The sequence below is a fragment of the Periophthalmus magnuspinnatus genome, chromosome 1 (genome assembly GCF_009829125.3).
Source record: "Periophthalmus magnuspinnatus isolate fPerMag1 chromosome 1, fPerMag1.2.pri, whole genome shotgun sequence".
Lineage (NCBI taxonomy): Eukaryota > Metazoa > Chordata > Actinopteri > Gobiiformes > Gobiidae > Periophthalmus > Periophthalmus magnuspinnatus.
The window spans coordinates 11,711,427-11,725,765 of NC_047126.1; the positions used below are offsets into that span (position 1 = coordinate 11,711,427).

General features: G+C 39.0%; 1 protein-coding gene across 1 annotated transcript; it reads left to right on the top strand.

Annotated features, from left to right (window-relative positions):
• Positions 1–6,583: 6,583 nt before the first annotated feature.
• Positions 6,584–9,498, top strand: krt94 (keratin 94). Its single transcript, XM_033969451.2, has 7 exons — positions 6,584–7,123; positions 7,337–7,419; positions 7,505–7,661; positions 7,746–7,907; positions 8,043–8,168; positions 8,940–9,171; positions 9,244–9,498. The coding sequence occupies exons 1-7, from the start codon at positions 6,665–6,667 to the stop codon at positions 9,282–9,284; spliced, it is 1,260 nt and encodes a 419-aa protein (XP_033825342.1). The 5' UTR covers positions 6,584–6,664; the 3' UTR covers positions 9,285–9,498.
• The last annotated feature ends 4,841 nt before the right edge of the window (positions 9,499–14,339 follow it).

The window sequence follows — 14,339 nt, forward strand, 5'->3', positions numbered from 1 at the left end:
ATAAACATAATATGTAAATGAGCAATAAATGGACATATTAATTCTTCAAATGCATAATACCTGTGTTTGTGCAACCTATTGTTTGTGTAAATGTCCCTATCTGGATTTTAAAGCTGCCACCTGTAATAAGAGCCACCCCTGTTGTATTCTCACATATCTTCCTTCCTGGTTAAATAAAGGTTAAATAAATAAATAAATAAATAAATAAATAAATAAATAAATAAATAAAATATCACTACTAGACACTATCTACATTACTGCAGGTGATAGCAGGGGGAGGGGCTAAAACTATAAACTTACATATGGTAGCTTGAATATGGATTTGAATATAAAATATAAAAAAGATTTAGTTGACTTATTTAACTTTTTTTCTTGCTTCATATATTTCAAGTCTTCCATATGCATTTAAATGTCAAAAGTCAAAAAGTAACTGAGGAAAAAACATTGAATGAGAAGTTGTGTTCACACTTTTGACTGGTAGTGGAGCCCTCCCCCCCTCACCTGCAGTAACATAGATAGCATCTAGTGGTACGTTGTGTCCTTTGGCAAGACACTTATCCCACCTCGCCCGTTGGGTCTGCATACTCTGGTGTATGAATGTGTGTGTGAATGGGTGAGTGGTTCCTTGATGTAAAGTGCTTTGACAGACTTGAAGATGGAAAAGCGCTATATAAAAATGTCAACGTTTACAGTTTAAATTGTACAGTAAACTACATATCATAAGTTGTTTTTTTTATATATTGGCATATCTTTTCAGCTCTTTTCTCTATTCATGATTGCTGCACATTTGGTAGGTTTAGTTGAACACACCCCCTGTGCTCTCAGGCACATGTGGTATGTATTTGCTTCTCATTATGTAACACAAAGAAGGACTGAACTGACCAATCAGAGACGAGCATTAGAACTCACCCCATCTTGTCCCACTCCTCAAGATTCAGTCTCACAAAATACTTAAAGTTGCACTATGTAACTTGGTCTGGTGGAGTCAGCTGCCCTCCTACATGAAGATAAATAAGTTTTATATCATACTGTGGAAAATTCAAGGCAAAGCACTTTGCTCACCAACAGGTGGCAGACCTTTCTCCAGAAAAGTTACAAAGGGCATCTTTAAACCTTCACTTTTTTGTGAGTTTGATTACTGAAGTGCTCGGGGAAATCAGAAGAAATTGATGCAAAACAGTTCAAATGAACAAATGTTGTAGTATGTTCCATGTATATCCTGAATTATGAATACCACTTTGATTGTAATCAGAACTTTTGGTAGGTTCCTCTTTGGGTGTGGCATGCTGCCTAAACTGTTTCTATATGGTTTCACTAGATGGAGCACTTGCACATGTTTTACCCCCTCATAGTTTAGATGGAAAGGTGTGGCATGTACAAGAGGCTACACTGGTCAGTGAGTGTGCAGCATGGAAGCATTTTACAAAATCATATGGTTGCCTGGTTGCCCATTAGCATTTATAAAGCACAAGCAAATGTCTTCAGAGGGTCAACAAAAGACATGGGAAGTGCATACAGTACAGAATTAAATAGGACAATGTATTTGATCCAATTCATGGATCCATAATAAGAACTTATATTATAGATAGACCTTATTATACTTCCATAATCAAATTTCTGTGACTGCTTTGAAAAGTTGAATTAAGAATGAATTTCTGTTTGGCTGTTTTCATCCAGTTTTTGCCCTGTAAGCTTATGTTTCTGACCTGACCTCTGGGTGTGGAAGGCTTTCACATGTAGACCAGTATTGATTCTATTACAAACCTGCTAGTAATTATCAAGCGAATATATTGAGATCTGTTGACATAACCTGCTGATGTTGACTTTCTACAGTAGGTCTAACAAACCTGATATGTTCAGCTAACATATTATATCATATGTAAAGGTGGTGTTTGACCTGGCCCACAGGAGCACTGCACGTTGAGGTGCATGAGCAGGGTGCAGCAGGGAGAGCTGGAGATGGGACTGGGGTGTTGTGGAGGGGTGTGGCATGTAAGAAGGAAGATCTAAGCCACAGCATTGAGTCACACTTAGCAACCGAACACACAGGCAGCACACACCCTACAATCAAGTATTTATTGTGATTTATGATTTTGGGACAAAATATTCCCACAGAGTTTAACTAAAAAGACTCATATAACTGTTGATAAAACTGTTGTTAATTCAGCTGGGATAATCAGTGTTAATATACAACAATGATCTGGCCCTGACTTGTATTAAATGACCAGCTATAAAGTTAATTATTATTTATTTTATCAACTATGTCTCATAAAAAATGCTGATTTAATTTACCTAATCTAGATTGGCATCAATGTCCCTTAAACTGAATGCACCTACCTGTAGAAGTAAAGGCAATATTGGTGTTTTATTTTTAGATTTTTGATGTGATAATGTCATACTTCCAGATGGGGGACAGCAGCCAGTTTATCCTATTGAAAACACTGTATTAAAGAAAAAATCGTTCACAAATGTTGAACCTGTTTTTTTCCTTTAGTGACGAGACCCAAGAATTCACTGTAATAAACTAAGAAGCTAAAAACATCACTATTTTAGCAGTGCAAAAATCAATGACCTATCAGGTTTTTAAAAGACATTGGAACTTGAGGCAACATTTAGTCCCAGAGTTGAACAAATGGCCGGACACTGAGCCAAAACTCAGGTGAGGAATCTCGATTGCCCAGAAAAGACAATGGTGAGATAGTGAGAGTGTTTGTGGTTACTATGCAAACAAATAGTAGTGTGTTATGATTATGATTGTTGTATCCTTCCGCATAAATGATCTCATAGCCACATCTTTGTTTTATGCAATCATTTTTGTAGTGCATTTGATGTAAAGAAAACCTCAGAGTAATGTTTTGTCTTTTTTACATTTATGGTGTTGAGCTCAATGTGTCAATCATTGTTACAGTTGTTTTACAGCTATACGACCTTAGGCTTCAGAAAGCCGTTATATAGCCTATACTGGTTTAGTAAAATGAAGAAAAGTCATGCACAACTGTGAACATTTGTTTTTGTTGCATAATGGTGACTGTTGGGTGGATTTGGTTAATGTTAATAGAGAAATGCCCTTATCTTTTTCTTTCAGTGGTACCAGTCAGCACTCTCATGTGAAGGGTGTGGGAGAGTTTTATCTTTGAGTCATGCAGATTATAACTGGCTCCAGATTCACTTGAAATTAAACAGTCTAAGTTTGCAAAGGATTGAGAGATCGAAAGAAGCTTATGTGGGGGTACTTTTTTATTGTGTAGGTTTAAGGATATCTGGAGGTAGTTAGAGGCCGAAGGGACAACATTGTTCTCTACAATTCAGCCTTACAGTAATAGGTGACTGCAGAAATGGTTTTAGTAAACCAATTCTAAACAATAAACATGACAAAACTTTTATGTGCATTAGTCTCAGTTTTAATTGAACATATTATTGCATTATTAGAACACATATGAGTTACCAGGAGTAGTATTAGAAGAAGTAGAAGTGGGGGTAAACATTTTTCTAAGTATGATTTCTTGTTTATTCAACAACTTAAAAAACATGTTAAGCTGTTGTAAACTTCATGCTTGCATGCTTCATGTTAACCAGTAGTATGAATGTCTAATGAATGGATTGCGTCATAATAAAATATAGGCTACATAACTGTCATTATTGTCTGTGTTTATCTTGACGCCCAGTTTGCATTAGTCACAAGGCTGGGTTGAGCTGCAGCTCAGACGTGAACTCACCGTCTTTGCAGGGACTTGTTGATAATTTGTCACCTGTTGTTCATGCACAAGCCCAATCTCAAGGTTGAGACAATCTAAAAGGTATTCACTGTCCCTGCCCGTTTTCAGCACAGGTTCCATGCACATAGTAACCCCTTAGTGAGTGCAATAATAAAACCCCACAATAAAATATATTCACCATGTTTGCATGCAGGTAAGCGCTAGTGATTTAATCGTTCCTTTTTCAAAATGAAATTGTAGAGAATTGAAGAGAAAATGTATGTGTTCTGCTGTGTGGAATCAGCTGTCAGGAAGAACCAGGTATTATTAACTGGATTCTGCATGAGTTGCATTTACCTGGTAATTTTTAAGTAGGCCAATGATTCATTGTGTTCATGGGAACTTCTTAATGGAATGGCTACTGTGGAATAAAAAATAAATACAAGAAATACTCATAAAAACAGTATACTAGGCAAGTTCTTATTCATGTATTTGTATATTCACAGAGTGAATCTTTTCAGGTCATGGGCAACAATCATGGGCAAGTCTTGCCCCTGTTGTACTCCCATTCACTTTCAGATGCACCTCTGAGAGCTCACATAACTTTTCCTTTCCTATCTGTAAAGCTTTTGTTCTGGTCCTCAGACTTTGGACAACCATTACTTATCCTTGTTATTACAAGGTTGACAGGTTTAAGCACTAAGGCCTGTACAAATAAACTTGCCTTGGCATGAATCCTATTGAGGTGACTGCTTTTTAGGAGCAACAAATCAAAGAATACAACTATTTACCAGTACCTCAAAGATCTGCATCATTTTTACATCAAAATACTTCAGCCTTTTCCTCTTCTGTGGACACAGACAGGGCAATGTGTCTTAGCTTTCCCCCATCAAATTAAACCATGTGCACAGTTGTTATCACTCTAAAATCCTGACTCATGGTCTTGGATGGGTCCCTGGGTGCTGGAGTTTGACCAGTGGCACTGGTTGAAGGATGGGTCAAATGTGGGCAATTACTCAGGATGAGAAATTTTTTAAACTGGAAACATAGATGGCCATCCCTCTGGGAAAATCACTGTTATCCCATTTTGCGTTGTATTTTCAAATATGCCCTGTGAGGAAAAACTCTGAAACACCCAGAGCATTGAACAGTTGAACGAAATGTAAAGCCTAAAGCTTAGTTTCCCACAAGGAGTTTCTTACTGCACAAATGTGAATATCTTAAGACTTGCTCAAACATGCATTAACATTTTTAAGACAAAATGTTACACTAACTAACTTTTCTGGTGTGGGAGTTTGACACATGTTTGAGATGTTATTTCTTTATCATTAAACTTATCTATCTTGTATTTTCAGTTGCAGTGCTTTTATTGCTTTCCAAGGTATGTAGACGGGCAGATGGCAGAGCCACCACCAGAAAGGTTGCATAAGTATCAACTCTGAGGGTAAATCACTGCTTATCTATTTGAAAAAAATCAATTTCTGTGCTGTATCTAGAGCACTTATGCCAGCTCAGACCTTGTTTTCTTGGTCTTCATCATTAGAGGTATAATACTCCCTACAACAGAAGCATAGCCAGACTGGACTGCACTAGACTAGAATGGACAACACTATAACAAGCTCTTGAAGTTCATGTCTTTGGGTGCTGATAAACCTCTCCTGTGTTAGAACTCAAGCATCATGTCTCTTCTCTTGAACTCTTGGATTGCTACAATTTATTCTACACCACACTGAGAATCTGCAGAGTAGACATGGGTCATACTATTCAACTCGCTACTTCCAAAACATGTCGCATAGGTGTTCACTGGAACACTGACAGAATCTGACATTTCAATGGCTTATGTAATGCACTGAAAAACATACACATCTCCAAAGAAAGATGATTCACTTCTCCCACTGACTGAGGTTTGACCTCTCTGCCCCCCCTCTCTGCCCCCCTTAAGCTCACTCCAGATGTTATTCAGCAAAGACCAGAGCAGAGCGGCACAAACCAAACCCCCCCCCCCCCCCCCCCCACCACCACCACACACACACACACACACATACACACACACACACACACACACACACTCCCTGAAGGCAATTTCCTCATCCCTCATATGCTGCAGACAGGATATAAGCAACCAAGGGGATGTTGTGTGTGATATGGTGAACAATAGGCCTGACATACTGTTTAAAATCGTTTTGGCTGAAAACAATATGAGTTCATGTTCAAGGCTGCAAAAAACTTCATCAGTCTAAGAGCTACCAGAGCAAAAACTTATCTGATGTCTCTCAGGTTTACAGTTAAATTATTATATTTGATTTGGACTCAACATTGACTTAGGGAGGGACACAACTCTATGAAGGTCACACCTATCCTGTTGGCTCTAGTCTGATCATAACTTCTAGTGAGTTTATGAGAACTGTTTCGACCAAAGACATAAAATAATGAAAATAACAGAATAAAAGTTGAAACTTTTTTTTTCCCAGAACTACTACCATGTTATTTATGCTACATTAAGTAGTTATTTAAAGTAAAATTCTACTTGATATAAACAGTATAATTCATAGCATAACTTCACAAATCTCTGATACTGTTTCAAATATGGGTCAAAATACATGTCCTCATTATAATCAAAACAGCTTTATGCAGTGTAAAAGATTTCTAAGATGTCTTTTGGAAAAGTTGAATACATGTAGCAGGATGGTAACACTGCTTCACACAATAGGCACCACACACATTCTTGACAAAATGGAAAGATAGACTCTAATCCTTAAAAAAACACGATGAGATTCGGCCAAGCCTGCAGCAAAGGAAACCTCCCTCTTTTCCTTCCCCTGTCCAACCTCCTCCTCCCAGCCTGCTCAGGCCCTGCCCTGGACCAGCACTATATGAGCAGCCTGCCTCTCTCTATCCTCCTCCACAGTCCTGCCACAGTCTGCAGCTGGTCCTCTTTTTGTCTCTTGTTTGATCCAACTATCTCAAAGATGTTCGGCCAGACCTCCATGATCAGCACCGGCCCTGTGGCGCGCTCCACCCGCATGTCCTACACCTCCTCTGTTCCTGTCGTCAAGGCCCACAGCATCTCTGGATACAGGGCAGCTCCCCGCATCTCTTCCAGCCAGATGTACTCTGTGTCCTCTGGGTATGGTGGAGGTATGGGTATGGGTGGAGGTATGGGTATGGGTATGGGTGGGGGTATGGGTGGGGGTATGAGTTTTGACCTGGCCAATGCCCTGGATCAGCGCAATGCCCACATGAATGAGAAGGCCACTATGCAGAACCTGAATGATCGTCTCGCCAGCTACCTGGACAAGGTCAGGTCTTTGGAGACTGCCAACGCCAAGTTGGAGAGGCAAATCAGAGAGTACTATGAGCAGAAGGGACCAGCAGTAGAGAGAGACTACAGCCACTACTGGGCTACCATCAACGACCTCAAAGACAAGGTAAACCCTGTGCAAAGGCTGCATCTATGCCATGTGAAATGTTTACAAAGCTGTTAAACATTAGCAGAGTGAGTGCAGACACATCTGAGGCATTCAGTTCTTAGAGGACAAAGTTATGTAATGATCAATGTGCTTGGTTTGGAGTTGAGCTAATCTTCTGCATTCAAAAGTGTGAAAGTGTGAGTATAATTTAATAGCACTTTATGGTTTCAGATTGCAGCTGCCACCGTTGCAAATGCCAACGTCCTCCTCCAGATTGACAACTCCAAACTGGCAGCAGATGACTTCAGGACCAAGTATGGCCAGATCAACCCAACAGATCAATACTACATCTTCCCTTATAATGCAGTACTTTGAATTAACCTCAACTGTTGTCAATAGATACGAGCACGAGCTGATGATGCGCCAGTCAGTAGAGGCCGACATTGCCAACCTGCGCCGTCTCTTGGACCAGACCACCCTCACAAAGGCAGATCTGGAGATGCAGATTGAAGGCTTGCAAGATGAGCTGGCTTACCTCAGGAAGAACCACGCAGAGGTAAGATCATACTGTTCTTGGGTCTATTATAGGCTCTCTGATAGTGATGATTCTATTGGCTAATTTGTGATTGTGACTTTGTAGGAACTGGCAGCCCTTCGTTCTCAGCTCACCGGCACAGTTAATGTGGAGGTGGACGCCGTGCCCCAGCAAGACCTCAGCAAAATCCTGGATGAAGTGCGCGCTCAGTATGAATCCATCACAGACAAACACCGTCGCGAACAAGAGACCTGGTTTAATGAAAAGGTGACGACATTATGCTCCCATATGCAAACAAACATGGCTAAAAAGTGCTTTTATGAGTGCATCCTGCTCGACTCTAAACATGTAATTAAATGTAATCCTGTTATAATGGTTTTTCATTGTGCCTTTGTTCCACAGTCGGCAGCACTCTCAAAGGAAGTCGCCATCAGCACAGAAACAATCCAGACGACAAAGACAGAGATCAATGACCTGCGGCGCACAATGCAGGGGCTCGAGATTGAACTACAGTCTCAGCTGAGCATGGTGAGACATCCAACCCACCAGCCCCCCACTCACTGATATTACCTTATATGAGCAAACTCCAGAGTTTTTGTCATGTCACCCAGAAATAGTCTTGGCTTTTAAAAAAGAAAGGGCAACAGGGAGGTTTTGTAAGTGAGGAGGTAAGATTGATAGAAAAAGATGGAAAGCGTTTCACACACATCTGCTCAAATTAAGGCAGACATAAAAGAGCTGGAGGAGTGAAGGAATGCTGGACTGCACAGTTTTAAATCTCCCTCAAATTATGTGCGCCAGATGGATTTCAGAATTCAACGCTGCCTGCCAAAAACAGCTCCTTTATCTAAAACTCAGGGCTTTCTCAAAATATCACTTGAGTTTTCATACACATAAACAAATAGTGTCGAGTGACAGAGGGTGGTAATGTGGGGATCCAGTGGCCTAAAGATTGTAATCAAATACATTTAGCTCTTAAAGAAACAGTGTCTACAATAGTGTATTCAAAATTTAACCTGCAGAATCAACACTTTTGTACATATGCACTTGGTCTGATCATAGGGACTACTTTATATTCAAGTTTTTGTATTTGACTTAATTTATGACTCGATAAACTTGAGCAAACTCTGAATATGTACAAAATATAAACAAAGTAAAGACATTGAAAGTCTTAACAAAATATACTTTCATGCAGACAGAATCCAGTGTGTGTACAAAGACTGTAGGAAAGGAAACACAAAACGATGATTAACTCGTCTGGATCTGTGAACAATAAGTCTTGTCTTTGTGTCATGACAGAAAGCAGCGTTGGAGAACACACTGGCAGAGACAGAAGGCCGGTATAGTGCCATGCTAGCTGGTTTCCAGAATACCATCAACATGCTGGAGACAGAGCTTGCTAATGTCCGCGCTAGCATCGAGCAACAGGGCCAGGAATACAAAATGCTGTTGGACATCAAGACGAGGTTAGAAAAGGAGATCGCCACCTACAGATCCCTACTGGAGACAGAAGAGGCCAGACCTATTGGAGGTATTAAACATCACATATCAATGAATGTAGTGTGATGGTAATAAATACTAATGACTTTATATTGTTTTACAGGAGGCAAGACCACAATAACCACCACAACTGTGCGCAGTTAAGACATCCAGCTGGCAGGACAGGCTGTACTCAGACACACTCACGTTTACCATACAGATATGCACCCTCCCCCAATATGAAAGCTGTTACATGGGATGACAAAACAGAGCTCCAAAAGCCTGAAAAATGTTCAACTTTTGTCAAATGCTTAAAAAAAATGTCTAAACAAAGTGCAGTGCTGTGTGACTGAAATAAAAACTGCTGGTGAACACTAAACATCATGGTGTCCTGGGATTTGTTGGTGTAAAAAAATTATCGTGCAGAATTTTCCAACACATTCCAATGTTTGTGTAGTTGTCAAGGCAACAGCACACTCAGGGAATGACTGGAAATGTGTTACATAATACTGATGATGTCATTACAAAGTGGACAATGGTTTACAACCCCAGAGGGAAAAGAGAAAATGTTCTTGTGTAGGCCTCAACTAACAATTAAAAACATGGAAAGGGAGGATGAAGCCTATGATACAGTTATGATTGGCCCACTAAAAAGGTGCATTATGTAACTTTTCTGGTGGAAAGCCCTGCTTGACTCCATGGAGATGTACTGCCTTGCCAAGAATATTCCTAAGAATGGCTTTAAAGCCTATCTTGCATTTATAGCCTTTTCATTGCTCAGAAATACCTTGAAAAACATGTATTCTTACTGTGAGTGAAGTCGCCTCTCCACAGATGTGACCTAAACTTGCTTCGGCATCTCCATGGGGATAGACAAGTTTGATGCCATACTGCGGGACAATCCAGATAAAGCAACAATATCTCCATGAAGACAAGCAGGTGACAGTGCCTCCACCAGTAAAGTTGCATACTGCACCTTTAGTTAGTGTGCTCAAAAAAGAAGCATTTTCATTCAAAACATACTTACAAGAAAAACATTACAATGTATTTTCTTTCTACAAAACTGACTTAAGTAAACAGATTTCTCTGACTAATCTTTTCCTGAAGGTGAAAGCCAGGCCCATCTGAAGTGAGTCACTGTATATCAAGAACATGAACAGGGCCAGTGGAGCAAGGCAAACACTGAGTAAGTGAACAAAGAGACTCACTGTGCAAATGCTGCAGCACAATTTAACACTTTCAATAGACTTCACAACAGCCAAACAACCAATGCAACTCTTTGATACTGCTGAAGGGTGGGGTTTGGGCTGAGCTGGAGAGGCCATGTGCAAACAGAGGTGGAGGAAGCAAAGTCTGTACTCAAGTAAATACTGTTAATTCAAAATATTATAAAGGCATAATTTGACTTTACAACAATCAGAAAATGAAGAAATTTACTTAAAACATACACCAAAGACCATTGTTTAAACTAATGCACCATTAGTACAATCTTACCAATATTACTGTGTTTGTTGAAACCTCCTTTTGCATCTGCAGCATCATGAAAGGCCTAAAATGTAATGTAGTCAATATTCCACGTATGTTACTTAGGAGCATTACTTTTCTGGGTTAAACTATACACAATAAATCATGAAACTGCTTTAATCATACGGTTACACAGTGGTGTGTTGAATGATTGAGTATTTCAACAGGGGATTTGTGACGCAGATAAGGCAGACAGAAATGCCTTGGTGCGATACAGGGGAGAGTTCCTCCTAATTCCCCTCTCATGGCGTAATGTTGGCTTTGGAGCCGAGTGAAAGGATCACATTGCAACACGAAGCAGGTCACTCTGAAGACATGCACTCAGCCATATTAGGAGTCGTTCTGGGACACTAGCTCTACCTCAGCTATTGTTTAAGGGGCAAGTAAAACAAGGCAGCACGAACTCACCCATACCAATATATGACCAGAACTTTTCAAGCTTTGACGTCAATGTGATGAACTTAAGGTATTTACAAACAAGTCTGATCCTGCATGTACCTATCCAGTCTCATTTGATTATGGGTTGTGACTGACTGATTGCAGGGTCTACATATTAAAATCATAAAGAATCAACTCTTCTGTGATATGTCTCTATGTCTGATTATATTGAGTACCTTACTTTTACTTAATAAAACAGAATTAAGAGTAAATATAAAGTGGCTGATAAGGTAAGTCTTTGTGTCAGTTTTAGTCGCAGACAGAATACTAGGGATTAGATACCACTGGTATATCAAATGTGTCCAAAAAGGCGAAAATGAAATTTTTTTTTCGGTTTAGTTTATATGGGTCTCTTTAATGTTATGCAAACAGCGGAAACATGCTGACCATAATACGAAGGTGGTGGCATCAGTAAGGTCTTTGTTTGACGTGTAATCATTAACTGTTTGAAGTCTGTTTGGCTACAAAAAAAAAAAAGACTAGAAACTATGTAGAGTCATTAATATACAATATACTATACATATACCACAATATATAACTGTATGCTGCAGGTGAATAGGAAAAATCTTAAATTTAGAGATATCAATTTGAAATTTCTTCTGTCGTTTACTCACATCAATGTAAGGACAAAATGTTTTACACATTTTTCATCATGCAATGTTTTTATATACAAATAAGGCATTTTATATTTAAAAACTGCCAAAATCTGGGACATTCAAAACAGAAGAGGGGATTTTGGATATCTTATTTACTATTTCAGTAAACTATTTCTAACTGAAAATGTGCCTAAAAAATTTCATTTTGCCTCACTTTCTGGAGTTGAAACTTTAATAAATCAGATGTGAAATTACATATTTATAAATTCTTCTGTATGATTAATCAAAATCTTGTTAAGTACAAGATTGTAAAGTTTGTTGTATGTAGGAGCTACTTTAAGGAGTGATCCTCATGTCCCTATGAGGAGTAAATGCATTTTGAGAAAATGGCCTTTGAAGTTACAATATCTCATATAACTCCATGGCTGCAAGTTGATTAAATTAAATATTCAAATATCTTTCAGTGCAGAGTGGACAACTGTGTACTTTCCACATGAAAGTTTGTTGCTAACAGACCAAACTGCCCAAAAAACAAAAACAAAACAAAAAATGAAAAAAATTAAGATTTTAAGATTTTATTGTGTTCTTTATTTAGTGTGAGCAAGTTTCTTTCTCTTATGGCTCAGTAGTTTATCCAAGGTTCATTGTGCAAATTATAAAATTATAATTAATGTTATGATGACTACAACAACTGTCAGTATCTTCATAGCCGTAAATCTCATCTGAAGTTATGGGTAGGTTGTTGAGACAGGTTTTGTGCACGTGGCCACACGCAGAACCAGTGTTTAACAGGCATTGTATCAATGCCAGCTCTAATTTTTGTATCAAGCAGTGTGTCATTGATATCAGCCCATGGGCAAGTTTATATCCTGGGAGAAGAAGGGAGCGACTGAGGAAAGACAATGCCGTAGGTCTAGATCAGGTAAAAATAAACCACATAAAAGATAGTAGTACTTCTACTACATGGGTAGAAGAGATAGATTTATGGCCACTAAAAGATGAACTACAAAGAATCAATATATTTTATAGTGACAGCTGATAGTGGTGGGATAAATGAAAGTTCACGGTCGAGTTGATAAAATAAGGTTTGTGTTTTGTTCTTCTGCTGCTGGAGCAAATGCATTTTTATACAATGATTCTTTAACATACTTGTACTTTATGCAATGCTTCTTTCTTGTGAGAAGTTAATTAAAAGTGTCCCTGGTGTTCGTCAGACTAGGCTTTATCTAGCACTGGCACAAGTCGTTCAAAAGACTAAGTTATATGGACGAGCCTGTTGTCTGTATCAGCTGGAATGCAATGTCCCAGGGTCACAAAGTCCATAAAGGGCCAGTGTGGAGAGAGATAGAAGGGGTATTCTTCACTTTGTTCTTGGGCTATGTCAGGTTTTCACAAACACACTGAGAGGAATGCCGAGTCTCTCTGCTAAAAACCTGTGGCATAAGACCTCACTGTGAAAGTTTATGGAGCAGGAACTGCGCATAGGAACAAATGAGAGGCACAGAGTGGAGCACAACCAAGTACACGGTACACTTAAAAGGCTTTTCAGCTTCTGCCAGGCATGGAACAAGTGACTAGTCAAATACAGTAGTTTTCATGTGTAAGAAAGTTGTCACTTTTTACTATTGTAATAAAGTACAAAATATATTAAAGTACTGGTAAATGTAGGCCAAGAAACTACTGCAAGATTATCTATGGCAAGTACTGGATACTTTGGTGCCACAAATGCACTTTAATAATCTTGTGAAAAACATTTATACTCACACCTGCTGCTGTTTTTAATGTTTTGAATGGACTTATATTTCTTTTATTTGCTCTTTGTTTGTATTTTTCTGTATTTGAACAGGGCGTGCATGAAAAGAAGAGCGGGAGTGCTCTTATTGGGCTCTCTGTATAAGTAAAGATAAATGGAAATGGATTAAACTATTCTACTAGACAAAACCAGGGCTAAACTCATCTGTGAATATAACTCAAGACTAAGGAGCGGTGTAAAAAAATTATTCACAAACTAAGAGAACGATAATGTTTGCAGAACATGTCCACAAACTTTATTAAGGGTCTCAACATTCATCATAACTGCATTTTGCACAACTTTCTCGTATGAAACAGTTGTACTAGTCACATCCCCTGAGCTGTTGTGCAACTGCTGTAATATGTAGCAGAGGCAGGGCGTGCCAGGCTGGGAATGTAGCAGGTAGGGCTGGTTAGAGGTACCACACCCTGCCCCTCATGTGCATGGTTTACAGCGATTAACACAGATTATAGTCACTCTACGCTGAACACATACTATCATCAGTGAGTACAATAAAGACCAAGAGAAAGGGATGGATGAGCTTGTAACATTTTTCTGAGGTGACTATAATTTTTAGAAATTATTTTTCTTTCATTCTCATGGGCTGGGTGTACATATTCATGCACAAAAACAGGAACATGCTCTAGCCTTTTCTAAGAAGAAAAACAATGGCTCTCTCAGACACAAAGCTAGTATCACTTTCTGCACAACTGTCAAACATTTAAAAAAGAAAACACTTAAAATTGGTGAGAGCAACTGTGCTAATTCAGTGTTTAGGCAGCTCACTAAAAAGGGTAATGGCAAAGTTATAAATGAAGTACAGAGGTTCCCAAACTTTTCAAGCAGGACCCCCAAAATAACCATGCAACC